The following is a 21181-nucleotide window of genomic DNA, read 5'->3' as shown; positions in this document are numbered from 1 at the left end:
ATAAATTTTAATTACCCTTATCAAGAACACGAGAATAAATACTTCTTTTGTTAATATTTTGAATTGTTCGTAACTATTTTCAGTATCTTATCGATCAACGTCATTACCCATTTCGATAATTCCCAGCAAATTACCGACCTTCCGCTCTGACAACAATTTTGTGACGGAATACAACAGCTATTTGAAGCCTGAAACCAAGCGAGCATTTCTCATTATACAATGAGTAGGTTCATTAATATTATCAGGAGCTTTGAATGTAACTTTAATAAGTCTACTCTGTGTTGTCTCACGGCTGAAGAATCGAGTTGAAACTTCCTAGATCTTTTTTCGGGAGAAGGGAGGGGGGACTTGGAATTATTTTGTAGGAAGAGGCGAAAATCTTTTTTTAGGTGCACAAAACCGTGAGCTACGTTTTTTTTACGCCTGTCATCCGAGAAGCTCTGCTGCGATTAGAAGTATGTGGGTTATTACAAGTTGTGATTTGGATTTTCCTTCAATGCATTTGTGGTGATTCATTTAGTGTTTTCCAACTTCTGGACTAATAATAATGTCGTTTAACTCTTGGTCAAACACTTTTTGCATTGAACAAATATGGTCAATATACTTTTCAATATTTATAAGATACAAAATGTATCAATTGTAATTAATGAGATGACAAAAAAGGGAAGAAAAAAAAACACTCAACAACAACGAGGGTAATTCACAACCGGTGAAAAAGAAAAATAAAGAAAGCCGCTATCTCGGCAAGAGCCTCTGCTAATCTATCTTCAATGCTTAAAAGTAAATATAATAATAATAGTAAAAATAAAGAAAACCTAGCCTTTCGAAGTCCACAAAAATAATAAAAATAAAATAAATAGCCACTTTATTAGACGACTGAAATAGGTGACCAAATCACAAGCATAAAAATAAAAAACAAACGACCATTCAAAGCTCGGACTGAATGCAAGGTCTTTAAAAGGCTAAAAAAACGATTCACTCCTCAACCACCAGCCAAAATCACAAGAAATTATCATTCAGCATCAGCGTCACCATAGAAACAACAGCTGACACAAAGCGAACACCCAAAAGCTATGTCTGGTACCAGTCCAAAAAACAGCAAAATGTTCTATTTGATTATTAAAAATAGAAGATTAACATTTGAAAATCAATTACTCATGAACACCATTAGAATGTTTAATCTTTTTTTGTTTTATTTTTAAATGCATAGATATTTCTCAAGAAGGTAAGCACCCTTTACCCTTGAAAAAAAATTATGACAGAAGTTGTAAAATCCCCCCCCCCCACCAGGACCCTGCTATACTTTCCCCTCACTGGTAATACTAAATTTTCACTAACAAAAATTACAAAATTTGAAAGGAAAATACCAAAAAAAGGTGAGAGGTCAACATCGAGTGCGACAAAACATCTTAAAGAAAAGAGAATACAATGTAAAGAATTAATAATAAAAAAAAATTATAAGCTGAAAATTATTGAATTTTGACTCTAACTACTCCATCTCAGAAGAAAGACAGATTTTTTTTTTTTTTTTTTTGGGGGGGGGGGTCTTATGTAAACTTTAGAAAGACGGTAAGCACCTTCTACCCTTGAAAAAATTGTGACAGAAGTTGGAAAAATCCCCCTTCAACTGAGACCCTGTCATATTTCCCCCTCACTGACGGTATTAAATATACAACAACAACAAAAACTACAGAATATGAGATAAAAATAATAAAACTGAGAAGTGAGCATCAAGGGAGAAAACAAATCATGAAGAAAAGAAGATACAATGTAAAGAATTATTTTAAAAAAATCGTTTGAAGCTGAAATTAGTTAAATTTTGACACCAGCTACCCCATCTCAGAAGAAAGACAGATTTAGGAGCTAGCCAAATTGCACAAAATGTTACTTAAAAATACAAACTGACCTCTGATTGAGCCAACTCATTATCATGATGTGGAAACTGTAAATCTTCCCCACCAGCATGAATATCGATAGACTGCCCGAGGATGTCTGATGCCATAACGCTGCATTCAATATGCCATCCTGGCCGCCCCATTCCCCACGGAGATTCCCACGAAGGTTCCCCTGGCTTACTTACTTTCCATAAAGCAAAATCATTTGGTGAACGTTTCTCGCCTAGTCTTTCCTTGGATATGCTTAAGTCTCCTGAAACAGAGTAAATAATCAAGGCTGCACATTAAAAAAAAACTTAAAATTTTAAATATACGAGGTAAGGGCTGTAAGTTAATCAAGTTGCTTACTGTTACTTTGATATTAGTTTTGATACTTTGATGAAAGTTTGATGTTGATAAAAATATTGATTTCGATGGGAATTTTGAATAACTTTAAACTTTTTGCAATCAAAAACGAACAGAAACTAATTAAAAATTAGTCTTTTAATTATTTTTCTTTAAAACCAATTAAAAACGAACAGAAACTAATTTTAGAAGTTACTGACTGGAATTTGTATGAAAACGTATAACAACGTGCTCAAACCACTAAGATTCCTTACAATTGACCAATGAATTTTCAAATACGTTGGGATATTTTGGACCATCTGATCTGGATTTCTTAGTCATTCTAAGAAGTGATTCATGACCCAGACGAAAAATAAACTACCTTTCTACAAAATGGACTGCCGAAAACAATCTTAGAAACGGGATAGTGGATTGCATTTAAACAAAGTCAATGTGAAAAGCTTGATATTTTGGTCATTTATTCAATGACCGTTTTCACCATATATAGTTTTAACTACGTTTTGTAAATATATATATATATATATATATATATATATATATATATATATATATATATATATATATATATATATATATATATAAAGAGAGCACAGTTTGTTATCTTGAGAATTGAATCACTCACTATGTTACTTAAGGTAGTAATAAAAAAGAGTCCGGTTACTTTAGAGTACTACATAGTTTTTTTTACTAATACATAGAAAAGTGGCAGTTCTGTGAAATGGGTAATATCCTTGATTCACAAAACTACAAATTCTTTTAATTAATAATTTGTATTTCTAAGTACCCTTAAGGACTAGTTAAACAGAAACAGAGATTGAACAATCGAAACATACAAAAATAGAAAATAATTCCATAGTTGGAGTTTTTTTTCAATTTTAGAACTCTGGATAAAAGATTCTACAGCGTTCCTTTTTAAAAGAGAGGAATTATAATCCTTATTCTATTTATAAGCATGTAGTCTTTAATTTAGCTTACATAATGCGGAATGTAAGTTTTGTTAAATAAGGCTGTAAATGCTATGAACTAGTAAAATGCTGTAAAATGGCTGTAAAATACTATCATTCTGTTACATTAACTAGTGCTGGATTATTCTTATAGATAGTGCAAAGCCTAAAGAATAGGTTTCTACAACTTGGGTGGCTAATTATAAGATTTCCAATCGAAAACAAAGCGAAAAACTAACACACACAGAAGAAATGGAGTTATTCGAAGAATGTTGATAAATGTTAAATTAATCTGCTTTAATTTGGCATAATCAAATACCCCTGAAACAAGCATAGAAGAATGGGTAATTCTCCTATGAACATCGGAAATTTATGATCTAAAGGTTCCCATTTTGCCAGATGACTTGATCTGCACCTGGGAAAAATCCCCTGACACCTTTCCCCCCTTTGCTTAGGTAGGTCTTGTAGTCTTATGTTATTTTTTTAACATTAATATGATATATGATATTAATATGTTTTTTTTTTAATTTAATATGAACAGGTAACTAGAAATTTATCACATTCCACAATAGTTATGAAACGTGTGCACTTTGAAATACTAAGGAAAAAACTAGATCTTGTCCAGAAGAACTGTTCAAGGACTATTTCAAATGCTCATTTAAGCGACTACATATTTAATAATAACCTATATAAGAAATGGTGACTTGATTCCAATATTTAAGTCTATTATGAAATAAAGGTTAAAATGGTTATGACAAGTTTTACAGATGGAGGACAATATGCTACGAAAAATCGTTTTTTTTGGTGGTCCAGTTAGGCAAAGCAAAAGGAAGGGTGTCCTCGAGTAGAGTAGAAACAGCTTAAAGAATATATCATTGGAGATGGAAAGCGTGAAGCACTATATACAATGAGGTTAAGCAGACGCAGCTACGTTTAGAATAAGGAAATGCTGTGCTCTAATGAATTGTTAGTAGTATAAGGAGCAACAGCACATAAACAACCAAGGAGCAGCACAACAGATGTTTGCCTTCTGTTATATGCAACTTAAACCTGAGCAACTAAATAAAAAACAAGTTTTGAAAAATTAAAGACATTTTCTCATTCACTAATATTAAAAAAAAAGTATATATTTCTTTTACCTGTATTTCAGCACCCCTTTCTTTGTATGAAAAAAGACTTTATTGTGTGCCTTCACTTTCCAGCTGAATTGAATGAAGAGGTAATGTGGTTGAAGAAATTGTTTATAGAGAATAAATTCATGTTAATTTTTGTGTCCTTGGAATTTGACTGGTCTAGTCTTAATATTTGATCTCTCATACTTTTTAAATCTTAAACTTGATATATTTGATATATTTGATAATATTCTCTGACCTGTCAGACCACTTTCCAATTTATCTCTCCCTACCCTTCCTACCAACTATTAAACACCCGACAGCTAAGATCCCTGCTTCTAATAGGATATATAATATTGTGAATATGAACTGGTTCACGGATCACTTAATATACCTTGACTGATCCAAGGATGTTGATTCAGCCACAATTGGTTTTACACAGGGACTGAGTGATCTTATCAGTTCAACCTTTCCAGTCTGTAAATCAAACCGAAAAACTACCTATATACACCCCTGGATGTCCAATAGCCTGATAATCTCTTCATACCGTAAAAATGACCTATATAAGTTAGCTTGCAAAACCAGTAGCGTTATTGACCTAACTAATTATTAAAATTACAAAAACTTATATACCAAACTCATCCGTGAAGCAAAAAAAAATTACTATTATTCAAAAATCAGTCACTGCAAAGGGAACTTGCAAAAAATTTGGTCAACAATAAATGAAATTTTTTCAAAAAAAAGGAATTCAAGATCTACCCTTATTAACCTTGAGGACATCAGTGGCAGATTAATTGACCCAATTTCATTACAGGATGCTCTTAAGAATTATTTCACCAATATTCCAAATGCTAACTCTTGTTCCCCCCTCCAAGTCAGTACACCCTAACAAGAATCCCAGATCCATATTTTTCTCTCCAACTGATAGTATCAAGGTGCTTCAAGTTATCGAACCTTTCTCTAATACTAGTACACCTGACTTCCTTGGGATAAGTTATATGCTTCTTAGAACTGCATTTTCCTATATTTGTGAAGCCATTGTGCATATAGCAAACCTATCTGTGATCAATGGAGTCTTCCCAGAAATACTTAGATCAGCAATTGGTATCCCGATTGATAAAAAAGGGGATCCGTCTGAGATAAGTAATTATCGTCCAATCTCACTTCTCCCGGTTGTATCCAAAGTGCTTGAGAGAATTATCTTACGATGTCTTTCTTCCTTTTTATTTGGGATTAATCCTTCTGATTCGTTGATTTCTTCTCATCAATATGGCTTCCATTTCAAATTTTCAACTGCTCATGTACTAATCGACGCCACACATTTTATCCGTTCCCAACTTGACCTTAAAAATATTGTAATTGGCTTATTTCTGGATTTTTCTAAGGCCTTTGACATGGTTGATCACAGTGTTTTATTAAGTAAACTCAAGAACATAGGGATTCGTGGAATTTCTTTCTCATGGTTCGGCTCTTATCTCTCTAGTTGAGTACAGAGTGTGAGTCTGGGCGGCATGACCTCGCATCCCCTACCTGTCCGGAGGGGCGTCCCGCAGGGCTCTGTTCTCGGTCCAATACTTTTTCTCCTTTATATTAATGATTTGGTTACAGGCCTGGGTCCATCAGTGTACTCAGTACTTTTTGCTGACGATACCAACTTTTTCATCACCGGCCCTAATTTACCATCCGTCGTCACCTCTGCTCAAATTCTTCTTAATAGAGTACAGGAATGGTTTCTCGTTAACCGCATGATCATTAACAGCAAGAAAATTCAGATTGTATTATTTCAAACCCCTTACAAAAAAAAATTAATCTCAGCAAGCACTCGGCCTAAAATATTTCACCAATCTCCTCCCGCAGGTAGAAATTGCCAAGTGTCTTGGTATCCACAAAGACTCCTCCGTATCATTGGCAACTCATGTATTCTGCATCAGAGCCATAATTATGTGACATGTAAGAATGATTAATCGTGTGAATAATTTTCTTCCCCCTGATATCCTTGTCACCCTTTATTACTCTTTTATTTACCCATAAAACTCATACTGCGGATCTGTTTGGGGCAACACTTATCCTTCAGTTACCAATAAATTAAAAACTACCCAAAACCGTGCCATCGAAGCAGTTTATCGGCTGCCCCGACTATATCGCACCCAGGACTTGTTCTCCGATTTTGGTATTATTCCTTTTGAACAAATTATTAAAAAATTAAATTTATCCCTTGCATACTCCGCTTACCATAAAAACCTTCCTTCCCAATTATTATCTTATTTTAATTGCAATAATTCTGAAGGCCTATGTCTCCGTTCATCCAACCGTTCCTTTATTGTCCCCAAGTATGTCTCTAGCTCCGCCCAGCGATCCCCCATTTATAAATCTATACTTCAAAGGAATATGATACCCTCCAGTATCGAGCTATCCACAAGTTTTCGCACGCTGTATAACAATGTTACTAAACTTTGATATTATAAATCTCTAAATTTTTATAATCAATTTGCTTTAATTTACCCGTGTTTTCTCTTTTTGTTTTTTTTTTCTTTTTTTTCTCTCTTGTTCATTTTCAATTTTTTGTTGTTATGGTCCTCAACAAGTTATCTTCCAGGATCCATATTATTATTGGTGTTATGTTTCATCTTGTTTTTTTTTTTATTTCAATAAATTTTAATTTAATTTAATTTTAATATCAACATTCTGTTTCGACTTTTTATCATAATCATTATTTACAATAACACGAGTCAAATTTTAAACACTAATTTCTACTTTTCCTTCAAAATCAAGGATATAAAATATAAATGAAATGGCAAAAAATACTTCAACAAATAAAATAAAGCCACAATTTACAATAGGCTTAAAAACATGTTTGAATCAAAAACGCCTCAAAAAAAGATAATTAGAATCTCCAACATTATTTAAATTCTGGAGAAAAAAAGAAAAGGCAATGCTGATAGAATTTCAGACTTGCGGGAAAAATTATCTATCTTGGCATATACATATATATATATATATATATATATATATATATATATATATATATATATATATATATATATATATATATATATGTTTGTTTCACAATGGACTGTCCAGATTTAACCTCTTCCCTCCATTTAAAATGAGTTGAACTCACCCAAAGTGGCATTTCAAACACACTCCCCCCTGCACGGATTTTACCCCTATGCAGGTCACCAACAGTTAATAGTATTCCATTTTTTTCTTATTTTGGCCCTGTCACCGTATTCATTTTGATAGCTTTTTTTCAAAGCGAATATATTACAGCTTACCTTCTCCTTCCTCTAAAGCTTTAGTATTTCCATAGGCCTCTGGTCTTAACTTTGCATAAAAATGTTCATCACTTCCATCAAACTTATTCACATCAAAATAAACAGATCCGTTGGATTCATAACCATAACCTTGGTCTATGATCTTCTGGATAAAGTCTACAATAGGTGAGATATACTCAGATACTCTTGTCACTACACTAGGGGGCAGTACATTCAGAGCTTCCATATCTCTGAAAAATGCATCTTCAAACTGTTTGGCAGTGCTTGAAAATATACTTTTATCTGTTACAGTGGCACCTTCCATTGCATCAAGCCAATTCGAAAGAACATCTCTAGCCAGCTTGAGGTAAACCTTTAAGTAAAAAATAAAGTTTCAATTTTGTTAAGTCTAAACTAAAAATTAAAAAAAAACACAAAGAGACAGGCTTGCTCTCGTGTTTTTTTCTCGTGTTTTTTTTCTTCTTTTTAAATTCTTAAGAGCTTTAATATTTCTGATCAAGATTCATTTCTTGGTGTAAATTTTTTCGTCGTATTTTTACTTCTTTTCTTTAAGTATAAAAATATTTAGTTAGTTTTTTTTTTCGCTACTTTAGAAGCAATACAGCCCCACAAAGAATGTAGTCTCTTCTTTGGTTTATTTGAGTAAATTCTTTTAGCGCCTAGAAAACCGATGCTTAAATCAAGGCTGATCTCACTAACCACATATAACGTAGATACGCCTCTTCATATACACCCAATATATAATAACCTTCTAGAGCATGCCCTTAAATTTTGGGCATAACCACAAATTTATTTTGTTCTGTCTTAAGTTCTAGGCAAACGTTGCACTTTATTTCAGCGAGTTAAGAGCGCACATGTGCAAACAATTATCTAGGTATAATCACTGAAAATGTGGTACATTCTTGGCAAATGATTTTGAATTTAGAGAACATGAACACTCAGGGAAAATAATTTTCTAAGCCTTACATTCCTTCACAAATGTAGAACAGAAGAAAAAAAATGATGCAAAAGGAAACAAAGGCTTTTTTATATATTTTACGATTGTCTTGTTATTTGAAATACCCAATGAATAGTCCGAAGAAACCTGCTGGAAGCCAAAAGGAGTTTATTGTGGATTCCTTTTTGGGCTACCTTTTTCTCAGGAGAAGAACAGAAGCAAAGTCATCAATTATCAATTAGGTGAGATAGTATGTAATTCCACAAATATTGTATTTAAAATATTCCAAAATACTCAGAAAATCTCTCAAAGTAAAACAAGCCTAAAAAACGCTCGAACATTCTTCAAACTAAAAAGATAGATGGTCTAAAAAGGCTCAAAAAATCTCTCAAACTAAAAAAATGGCCTAAAAAGGCTCAAAAAATCTCTAAAACTAAAAAAACGGCCTAAAAAGGCTAAAAAAATCTCTAAAACTATAAAGACGGTCTAAAAACGCTCAAAAAATCTCTCAAACTATAAAAATGGCCTAAAAACAATCAAAAAATCTCTCAAAATAAAAAGACAGCCTAAAAACGCTCAGAAAACCTCTCAAACTATAAAGAGGGCCTAAAAAACGCTGAAGTTAAGTATCGAAGAAATGCTAGTTTGAAGGCTGGCATAAAATATAACCGTACTGAATACGGCTGCATACGACTAAATACGGCTGTATTTTTGCTGTCAAAACTCTACGACTATACAGCCCTTTAATTGTTGAAGTTGAGGTGATTTTTTTTTTTGTAATAGAATAAAAATTTGAAAGTGATACATTGAACCCAATAGAGCACCGACAACTATTTTACTCCATAAAGAAGGAAATATTATTCTAACCAAGGCAAGAATACCCAATCTATCAAAGATTTGGAATAACAAAAAAGGTCTTTTTTTGCATCGCTTCGAAGCTTCGAAATTCTGTGAATAATACTTGTGTTACTCAATTCACATGTACGTTTGAAAGAACTTTTGCTTTGTTCATTTCTGCAGTTTTTTGTTATTTTCTTTTTTGTCAGACAGACATGCGATTTTGAACACAACAATAACAAAGTTTATTTCTATGTCAATTACCAGAATAACAGGCGTAAATACGTTAATCATCAGTCCATTGGACCATTCATAATAACAAAAACAAGAAGTTTAAAGAAATAAAATATGTGTAAATGTGCTGTCAGCACTATTGGGTAGCAGGGTAGCATTGTCCCGTGACGCCCAAGGATCTATGTCTGGATTGATCACCAATAGACAACTGTTAATTCCCAGCAAATCTACTAGTTGTCTACTGAAATTTATTTCAAAATACAAAGCATGTATGTGGCTAATACTTTAAACTTATGAATAAACACGAACGCTCCGAGTTTAAGTTTTAATCAGCAACCTAAATTTCCACAGTGTTTCAGGTAAAATTTAATAAGCCCTTACCTTTACAATAAGTATTTTGACATATTTACCATTAAAAACGTTAACCTTTTCTTACTCATTCTCAAAATACAAAATTCAGCATAAGAAATGCTGAAAATTAAACCCAATCTAAACAAAGTTTTGAGGTCAAAAACTGAAGTCAAATAACCCTATTTTGGATTAATAAAACATAGATATGTCAATTCTTGTGTCATCCTTTACGTGGGCTTCTAGTTGCATCCTCTGTGCAAAAACTTGAGGCCTGAAAATACCCATGTTAGTATATTTGACTCCAAGCAAAATCATCTTCTAGTACCGTTTCTTTGCCCCCTAAGGGCTAAGCCTGAATACTCATAACTAATACCATACAATTTGCATTAATGGAATTGAATATTATCTGACAGTGTGATCTGCCAAAATGTCCAACAGTCCAACTATTGATACACGCTCAAAGAGTAGTTGCGGAGTCAAAGTCGTCAAAACAGCTAAGACATGAATTAAATAAAACTATAGGGAATAATAAAAATCATAGAAATCCAGAGACATCAAAGGGACAGGCCAAGGAGCCTACATGTGCCTCTCTAACCTCTGCAAGTTCTGTAACTTTTGCTAGGTTCCCTAAAAAAAACATTGCCATATCCCTATACATTCATTAATCTATGTCCCTGGAATTTAAAACAATATGTTCATAGTGAGTTCAAGGGAAATCTAATAGAATTTTTTTGGGGGGCAAACACAATCAATTTTACTTGAACGACAAAGGAGGGGGGGTGCTATAATATAAAAAAACTGAATTTTTTTATGTAAACCAGGATCAGGACAGAGGCCTTTCCCCTTATGCACGCGCCTCTAAAACCACTACATATTGCCCATTCTTTGATATATTCTGTCACCTCCTTATGGTCATAAGTCTATGCTCCTGACATTTTCAAAGCAGCCTATAAATCTGCAGTAAGTAGCTTATAAATGTACAGCCATAAATCTTCAAAGACTAAGGAAACAAACCTCTTTACTCTCTTTGGCTGCACTATCAGTTGTTTTCAAATCGCCATACGCCCTTGTAATTACTTCCAGTTGCTTTTGAAACAGGCCTATTTTATCTGGATCAGTTTGTTTGGCAATTGCTTCCTTGTGATGCTGAAAAATAAGTTATTTAATGGGTGATGACTAAATTAAAGACAAACACAAGAACTGAAAAAGAAGTCAACTGCCATAACTGGCTTATTATAAATATTTGATAAAGTCAATTGTTCTATGGTGAGCATAAAAAGTCAATGCTGTGTTCTTTTTTTTCTTTTTACTGTGTTTTTTTACGTAAGCATAAATAAATATCATTAGTGACACTAAATGTCATTCCATATCTGTCAGATTATAGAAGGACATCGCCATTGAAGAGTGGGAGGAGGTAGAAGTTGTGCACAAAAGACGCTCATTTAAAAGACACTGAACATACAAAACAGCCATCTGTTGAAAGACAATTTTAATTTGATGCATGTAGTTGCTATGAAACTCTTATAGTTGTGAGATGGGCTCCAAATTTTTTCTTCGAGTAAAACGTTTTTTCCTCCCAGAAGTAATGATATGAAGAACAGATTTACTTCTGAACAGCTATTGCTAGCTTAAGTGTAAAGCTATTTAAAATGAGAAGAAATATATTATTTTTAAGCAGTTTTTCTATTTCACATTTATTTTTCTAAGTCATAGCACTGTGAAGTGTGGCATATTTGATTGCCTATGTGGATCTTTCTTCAGGGCTCATTCCATGCCTAAGATTATTAACAGTCGAATGTTCTCTGTAGACTCCTTCAAACAAGGAGTCTACAATCCAATTTCCTAGTTTTCCCATATTATCCAAATTTCCCAGATTATTGTATGATTTTGGTCAGAAAAATCCCAAAATATACCTTTTTTATAGAAATTTGGCATAAACAGTTAAAAAGTAGACTCAAAGCCTATAATTCAACAGTAAAACCAAAAGCAACAAGGTAAATAAATTACATTAGAGAAAATCACTGGACGAGGCCTTTCCTTGGTTGTTGGAAAACCACAGATAATAATAAAAGGACATAAAGGCACGAGCTAATATACTATCACATAAGGTTGAAATATATCCTTTCTATGAAATACTCAAGGAGTATTCATTGGCATCAATATTGGGAAAAGGGGAAAAATAAAATCCTTCTTAAAACAAAAAATATCACCCAGTCTTACCAGCCATTCTAATATTAGTCAGTAGATAGATCTCAGCGGGTAATAGCGGAGAATACATTTGTTGTCATCACTCCCTGAGAGCAGTGGCGTTCCACAGGGACGCCTATTTTGTTCATTCATAAATGGTTGCCTGAAGACTATTAGAAACTATAATTTGAATTGCTTTAATTTGCTGGTGATTTGAGAACGAACCATGTTGACAAGGACGTACTCAGGGGAGAGGTTAGGAGGTTTGACCCCCCCCCCTAAAAAAAAATGTTAGTCAGACTCGTAAAAACGCAATAAAAATACATGAACACTTTTATGTTGCGTTTTTTGTACCTCCCCCCTCGCCCCCCAAGAATTATCCTGGAAACATGGAATAATTAGATAGTTAGATTGGATAGAATGATTAGAAGAGATTGGTTTGGATAGTTTAACTAGTTGGTGCTTGTATTTACAAGCAATTTCGCGTTTATTAATGCTCCAAAGTGTGCTGTTTTACATTATGAAATTGTTAATAGAAATATTATGGCTATTTACACTTTCAGGTTTGTCATATTCTAATCAGAGATTCAGCTACATGCCTTAGTACAGCCTTTAATACACAGCTAAGTTAGAAAAACACATGCTGATCAGGTTACAAATTACAGTCTTCACACTATTAAACGCTGCTTCAATAAATTCAATATTGAAAATTAGACGACAATTTTATAAGCTCTTCGTTGGTTCTGATGCTGGACCATTAAGAGGTTTCGATACCTTAAACAGCATTTTGTGAGCCTCAACGTCGGCTGACCGTCTCAAAGGCAAGGGCTTCATTAGCGAAATCTCCATTAGCGAAAACTTCTAATATCAGCGCGCCAAACCATGCCGTTCTTGCGTTTTTTAATTTTTAGTCAGCTCAATTGGAATATAAAAATGAATTTACTTTACAAATGTGAAATAGAAATAGATTTCGATAAATCCCCTTAGGTCAAAGTCTAAACCCATTGCCTGAAAGCGAAACTATGGTAACTTATAAGAGTTGGAAGGTTGAAGGCTGAAAATAGCCTACTTTCAGTGACACTTTCGTATTCCCGATTTCCAATTCGTGTTTCCTGTGCCTTAATTTTATCAAATGCTATTTTCCTAGAATTTATACATTTTTATTTACAAGGCTCATCATACTTGGCTTTTCACCCCCTTTTTCAAAGCTATGACAGACATTAACGATCATAATGATAAAGCTAACCTGTATAGCTTCTTCACAATCCTTCACCAACTTATCAACGGGATGATCTGCCTCGGTGTATACTCTGAAAAGATGCGTTTGCCTAGCTTTCTTAATGATCTTATCATCTACATCTGTGACGTTCATTACATATTGAACATCATATTCGAAATAGTCAGCCAGGACACGTCTGATTATATCAAATGATACATAGCATCTACAATAGAAAATAGATTTACAGCATCTATCAGTCTATATTGTGGAGTGCAGGTTAGGGTTTTACTTCCTCTTCTCTCGTTCTTAATTATTATTATTATTTATTGAAAACCCGTCTTCCTGCAAAATGAAAGTGACAGAGCACAACAACAACAAAATAAAAGTGGTACTATACAACTATGAGAATGTGACTAGTGCAGAAGGCGTTGGTTCCAAGTATGTTTTGAAAATTTTCGGTTGTGTTTGTCAACAAGTTTAGTAACAGCTATAGTAGGATCTGCTATATAAAAACTACTGATGAATTTTAAATTGGTTGTCCAAAATGGATATCTCAGTAGATATTTTGCAAAACAGAAGAGAGTGAAACGGATTTTCAATTTATCAGCGTTTGTAAGAATCTTCTAGAAAGGGGTAATGTAGAGGATGTTGGGGAGAGCATGGTATTGTAGAGCGTTGCCAGATAACGACGATTGAAACGAGGCTTAGCAGAGACATTCCCTTTAGGTATATGTTGATCATGAAACAAGATATTTTGCGACAAGCCTGCAGCAGTAACTTCCACCAAAAGGCGAATATACTTATACCATTGGAGTCATTAACCCCACATCAATCCATTCACCAAGCCAGAATTACAATATTACTTTAAACGTTTTACTGAAGAATGATCTAAATTTATTTTGAAATTAGGAAAATTGTCCTCTATTCAATAACTCTCAACAAATATTTCCAGTATTTTCCATCTAAAAAACTACGTAGAACCCAAGAGCGGATCCAGGATTTTTTTCGGGGGGGGGGGGGTTACTAATTTTGACTTTTTCGGGGGTGGTTTTACTAATTTTTGACTCAGTTTTCGACTAATTTTACTGATTTTTACCTAGGTTTTACTAATTTTCAACTTATTTTCGAATCGGTCAAAAATTTCGGGGGGAGGTTCAAACCGGGTGACCCCCCCCCTGGATACGGCCTTGGTAGAACCAGTTTAGAAAATATTATTTGGTAAATAGATAGAACTAAATCTCAGTTATGGAATAATAACAAAACTGTCGTTTTCTGTTGATATTAAACAAAACAACAAGTTTTTTTTTAACTGGAAGTAAGGAGCGGCATTAAAACTTGAAAAGAACAGAAATTATTCCGTATATGAAGGGACAGTCTCCTCCTCAATGCCTCGCTCTTTACGCTAAAGTTTTAGCGTAAATAAAGTTGTGAACACAGAGTCAAACTTTAGCGTAAAGAGCGGAAGTTGAGGAGGGGACAGTCCCTTTCATATACGGAATAATTTCTGTTCGTTTCAAGTTTTAATGTCGCTCCTTACTTTCAGTTAAAAAAAAAACTTGTATTTTTATTTAATTTCTGAATGTTTTTGAATAAATGCAGGTTTGATTTTTGCTCACTGTACATGAATAATTAAAACGAAATTTGCATATTAATTTTACTTTTTTTGGCTAAATTGCTTTCTCAAAAGTTGTTTAATTTTATCTACGAACGTTTTTTTTTAGTAATAAATATACGTAGCTTACGAATTAACTTACGTAATAAACTTCTATATTCGTATATTTTTATTACGTATGTTAGGGGGTTCGCCCCCTAATCAATACCTCGCTCTTTACGCTAAAGTTAAAATTTTTTTTTCAATTCTTTAAGAATGGCCCCTAAATCACAAAGGCCGTTAATTACAATAAATAGCTCTTATGAAAGTACTAAAAAAAAATTTGGCGTAAAGAGCGAGGTATTGACTAGGGGCAAACCCAATCTTATACGTAATAATTTCTGTTCGTTTTCAGTTTTGAAGTACTCCTTACTTTCAGTTGAAATTTTTTATTTAATTTCTTATGTTTTTTTAAATAAAGCTGGGAAATATGCCCCCCCCCCTTCATAGCAATTTCCCTTCCCCCATGGAAAGATCCTCCAAGTAACCCCCGACCCCCCCCCCCACTACCAGAAAAAGTCCCCCCTGAAAATGTCTGTATACTTCCCAATAACCAATACCATATGTAAACATTGGGCAAAGTTCTTAACTTGCAGCCCTTCCCCTGGAGACTGTGAGGGATTAATCATCCTCAAAGAGATAGTTATTATATTTTTCGACCATTTCGAACAAAATGGCTATCTCAAAACTTTGATTGGGTGACTTTGAAAAAAAAGAGCGTGAGAGGGGACCTAGTTACCCTCCATTTTTTGTCACTTAAAACGGGCACTAGGACTTTTAATTTCCGTTGGAATGAGCCCTCTCGCGATATTCTAGGTTTTTAGGAAAAAAAAACAACAAAAAAACAAATAAACACGCATCCATGATCTTTCTTCTGGCAAAAAATACAAAATTCAACATTTTTGCAGATAAGAGCTTGAAACCTCTACTGTTGGGTTCTTTGATATGCTGAATCTGACAGTGTGATTCACATTAATGGTCTGTGATTTTAAGGGGTGTCTCCCCCTTTTTTCGAAAATAAGGTAAATTTTCTCAGGTGCGCAACTTTTGATGGGTAAGACTAAACTTGATAAAGCTTATATATTTGAAATCAGCATAAAAATCTGATTCTCTTGATGTATCTATTGGTATCAAAATTTCATTTTTTAGACTTTCGGTTACTATTGAGCCAGGTTGCTCCTTACTTACCACCAGTTTGTTACCACGAACTGTTTTACATTGAAACTGTAGGAGAACAGAAGAATAAGACACTAAAAAATGCAAGGGGAGCATAAACCTTAACAGGCATACACAAAGACAAAAAAAATGATTATAGACATCCTGTCTCTTAAAATAGTGTAGTATATATAAACAAAAGCAGCAATTGGATTTTCCTACACTGTTCATTTTAGAGAAACTGTCAAATACCAACCAATCACAATTTCTCATACTCATAGTTAAGAGCATTCTTGACAATAAAACCTCTAAGAAAAAAAAAACATTACATTGATTCAGTAGAAGTAATCAACTTTGTAGAATCTTTACATTTTCAAATTTTGATGTTACATGGAAATTAAATTACTTTTATTGTATTGTGGGCTTTAAAAAGTATATCTATTCTTTCGAGAGCTCACACTCATGGAAAGTTCATGAGTATACTTCTGGGACAAAAAAAACATTGGCAAAAATAAAAAAAAAATTAGCACAAATAAAATTATTGAAAATGGATTTACTTTTTTCCACCTTTGTGCAACATCTTTACCAAAGGGTATTCTTTAAACTTGGATCGGTAGATAAGGAATTGAATGTTATTTGTAATATCTTACAAACACAAAAAAAAAAAATCCTATAGCTCTCTGTAAGACGTAAAGCTGTCAGCCCATAGAAGGAAAACCCTACAAAGGTACTTTATAGACACAACAATGAGACAACCAAAATACACACAAACCAAACATTATAATTAAAATATTAATAAAAGCATGGCCTTATTTCCATCCAATTGGGTACAGTGCAAATTTAAAGTATAGCCCTAGGTGGAACCCCTACCGGTAGCATTGCGTTAGTTTGTTTGGAGGGAGGTATGTGCCCCTCTTGGACCCTTCTAGATTTTGCAAGATTGAAAAAATAGCTTTTTGGTACTTTCAATTGAAATTAAAAATACAACACTTTCGCTGTTCCCCCCTAAATATTTGAAAATACAATCATCCCTTTCTTTATTTTGGTTAATCAACGCCACTGGATTAGCAAAAGCTGAGGAATAACACAACATTTCACCAAATTTCATAACTTTTAGTGAGGAAACCTAAAAAGGCTTTTTAGGTTTGTATCCATGCTACTTGTTTGCAGTAATAGACATATAGACCCTGCTGCTTGATTCTTACTTTGAATCAGACAGTGGGTAGTGATATACTGAGAAAAGACCTTAGAGACTTTCTATGGTAGTTTATTATGAGGTGAAATGTGTAAAAATCATCAAATTCAACTTGGATTTTCTGAGGAAGGAATGACAGAGATTTAGTAAATGACAATTCGGAGGTTCTTTGGGAATCAAGCAAAACGTTTTACAGGCCAATATACCTGATGAAAAAAGAGTAGAAAAGCTAAGATGCAGGATATTTTTTACAGAGTTTAAAATAATGGCAAAATAAGTATTCAAATTAAGATTTGAACACAGAAAATGCTACCAGTCAAATGCAGCTTTAGCATATAGGAACTTTGAAAAGGTTCTGTGAGATATGCTGGATATTTTCCAGAGTTATTGTCTAAGGACTGTTTAGGCGATTTTTACACTAGTTGTACATAAAAGAACAACCTGTGCAAAACTGTGATTTGATCCTTCTCCCAGAAATAGGTCTAGCCTATAGCACAAGTCAGAAAATCAGACCCAAGAAACATATTTTACCGAAATCCACACCCTTCCAGTAATGAGTATTGACCTTAGATGAACTTAGACAAACTTTGTGGTATAAAATGAAGATCCTAGAATCATATCTACAGCAATCAGGAAGCCCAAAAAAGTATTCTGAGACTCTTCTTCTTCTTCTTCTATTTAACAGCAGACTCACAATGTTGGTAGAGCCAGATTTATTCGGTTTTTAAAAAATTGAGCCTATTTCTATATGGTTTGAAAAACTTACAAGTAAAAGCTTAGAGATGAAACAACAAAAAGCACACTTCATTGCTTAATTTATATTATGAAGCAAAATGAATATCCATGCTAGATTTGTTCTGCTCTTTGTTCAGTTAATCTTCAGTCAAAAATCCCAAGACTTCAGGATACGTATGGCTCATTTAATAACGTAGCAAAATCAATTAATATAAAGAGTAGGAAATAAACTAGATAACTTTGGTTTCAATTATTTTCACTTTGTAAAACCTAAAAAGAGGAAACTTTCAAAAATTATTGGCATTAAAAGCAATGTCATCATCTTCAAGTTCCATGGTATTCTGGCAGGAGATCCCTCAGCATGATTTGCAAGCCATAAAGCATTCCAGACCCAGCTTCTTGCATGAGCATCTTTCTGAATCACAGCTTTTAGGCTTACAGGAGCACTTTAAAACTTTCAGAAGCTGCAATGGAGCCAGAGATAAATCAGTCATCATCAGATCCATGACTGTTCCTTTACCTAAATCCCAACTGAAGAGGGTAGAGGTTGCTTTTTTCACTCCAATTTTGTACCTGATGATAGACGTGCAGCAAGTAAAACTTTGCAGATGCACGTGTGGGTGGCAAGTCTCGAGAATGTTGACACCTTCTTTTGGAAGATAAGATCACGAGCTGAGTTTAGGTCTTCATCACTCATGTGTCCATAGATAGTCAGTAAAGCACGTTCTCCATTGCTAACTATCTCCTCCTCTGTCCTCGCCTTCAGGAAAACTTGAGAACCTTTTTGGAACACCTCGTTTTTCTTAAATATACGCATAGCCATTCCTTCTAACACCATGTATATGGGAAGTGGTGTTGCAGCCATGTAGTGCATGGCAGAAAAGTATGGAATTATAGAGGTCTATTCCCAAGCTAGTTTTCATCATGTGCATGTCCCATGCAACACTTATACTGCCTTGTTTCGCATCTGGAGAACAATATATCTTTACAGGCTTCAAATAAAGCTCTTGCAAGAGCAGGCTTGTTTGGTCTCTTCATGAGCCAATTGTCATTAAGAGTGACAAAGGAGTAGCACATAATTCGTGTTTGATGCAGTCTCTTTCTGGTATGATGGACGTTTTGCAACAACCAAGAGCCTCTGGAAGATTAGGCTAGGATCTATGTGCTTGATGTCCAGTGAGTCAGCTCTCTTGGCTGTCATGAGGGTTAATTGTCATTTCTTTCTTAAAACATAATCCTTTACTAATTTATTCACCATACTATAAGAATCGCTGTTCCCACTTTTAGAGCTTCTTCCGTGTTTGATTCTTAGGGAGCCATTATTCCATTCACTATATTTTTCAGTCCTCAACAGTCTTCAAACAAATTTGACTTTTCAAGCATTTCTATGACAAGCAATGCGTCTTTTGTGGTCCTTTGTTTGCCTTGAGAGTCCCATCTCCTTCTGCTGTTTGCTAGTCCAGTATTTCTTTCCTGTAAGTTCCTGCATGAGATAGTTTACTTCAATGCAAGCAGGATGCAAAATAACCATAGATTTTGCTGAAATTATGTTATTTTGCCTCCACCAGTAAGGCCTCTGGATGTCTTAAGGCTCCTCATAAGACTCCAGGTTTCAGCCAAGGGTTGATCAACAGAATTACAATGCATATACCTCTCTTTTAGATGGCATTGTACGAAATCATTCAGGAAGCTAGTGAAAGGAAATCAGTATTGGCTGATGTAATTTCAAAGGTGAAGGACTAATTACTGAGATATTCATTTGAGAGTATTTTCATATTCCTTTTGTTTTTGTTTTTTTTACAATGCTGATAACCCCATAAAGTTATTTCTTTCAAAAGCTTTTTATCATCTAAATTTTTTCACCCCCCCCCCTTTACACTTTGAGGGAATACTTGATAAGTATGGCGACGAAATGTGTTACCTGTTACCAATCCTGGTACTCACAGAAGAGACATTTTTTTTCTTATTATGATTTCCTTTTTCTTGATTTTTGGCACTATATAGCACAAGTGTCACTTTTTGTATGTTCCAAGTCCTTTCTTTCACTTTTTTGTTATCTACAACTAAGAAAACCCTAGAAAGGACATCTTTTGGCTAAAATACAATATGTCATTGTTTTTTGGACAAAACCCCTTCCACTTTGAACACTAAAGAGGAATTCCCAAAAACATCCCTGTTATGCTGGTGATGGGCCATTTTTACATTCATTTTCTTAATCTACGACCCCAATAGCACCATAAATAGCATCATTTTCTCTGTATGAAAACATAATGAACTTTTAGAATTTTACCCCTCCTCCACACTTTAAGGGTGAATTTGATATGTTTGCCTTGTGGCAGCAATACCAGTTCTGGATATATTAATAAGTGCGTTTTCTCTATTGTATGGTATAAAAATAAATTTCTGTTGCAATTTGTTCAAGGTTTAACTCTTTTTTGTTGTATCTTTATTGTACTATAAGGTTAGGATATTGTAAGTCTTAATAATAACAGTGGTCAAATATGGCCTTGAAACATCAGCAATTTGAAAGGTTAAGTAAGATATAATAAGACATTTCCCAGAAGAATTGCCTACGGACGCTTTTAGGTGCTTATCTGACTGATTGCACATCAAACAGGCTGAACAAAAATGTAGTTTGATCACGCCTTCTTACACTATATTGAAAGAAAGATGGGTGAGTAACATGTTACAGATGAAAGATCAACAAAAATTATTCTTTTTGGTCTTCTAGCAGGGACTGAAAAAAGTAGAATATCAAACTGAAACTTCATAGAAGGGAGTGAATGTGAGGATTTTATTGGAGAGAGTGAAGATTTGAACAGACTAGGGTGGTCAGGGGGCATGCACAGCTAAATTCGCCTCAGGGGACTTGGTGATGTAATGAGTTATTGGTACTAGCATGCACTTGAGTATGCACTAGAGATTTTTGAAAATATATAACTTATAAACAAGTAACCATAATAGTATACCTGCCCAGTGAGTCAATTCATATTGGTACAAACTTATAGAAACTATAGTTCCACAACTTAGTGAGGTTTCTCATTAAAATAGAAAAATTTGGTACTTGTATGATAAACCCTCATTGATGCATTGCAGAAAACAGTTTTTT

At 34.1% G+C, this 21181-nt stretch overlaps 1 protein-coding gene across 1 annotated transcript in view; it reads right to left on the bottom strand.

Moving 5' to 3' along the window:
• CysRS (cysteine--tRNA ligase, cytoplasmic) overlaps positions 1–21181 on the bottom strand; it is a 49013-nt gene that overhangs the window by 17896 nt on the left and 9936 nt on the right. Inside the window, exons 2-5 of the mRNA XM_089099596.1 lie at positions 13364–13559; positions 10945–11076; positions 7572–7923; positions 1907–2148 (exon numbers count right to left, since the gene is read on the bottom strand). Of these exons, the coding sequence (XP_088955722.1) occupies positions 1907–2148; positions 7572–7923; positions 10945–11076; positions 13364–13559 (922 nt within the window). The remainder of the gene's footprint in view (positions 1–1906; positions 2149–7571; positions 7924–10944; positions 11077–13363; positions 13560–21181) is intronic.

The sequence above is a fragment of the Artemia sp. Qi Xiang Cuo genome, chromosome 13 (assembly GCF_049724085.1).
Source record: "Artemia sp. Qi Xiang Cuo chromosome 13, ASM4972408v1, whole genome shotgun sequence".
NCBI classification, from domain to species: Eukaryota; Metazoa; Arthropoda; class Branchiopoda; order Anostraca; family Artemiidae; genus Artemia; species Artemia sp. Qi Xiang Cuo.
The sequence above is the reverse complement of the archived record's forward strand: the minus strand, read 5'-3'. Positions and strand labels throughout refer to the sequence as shown.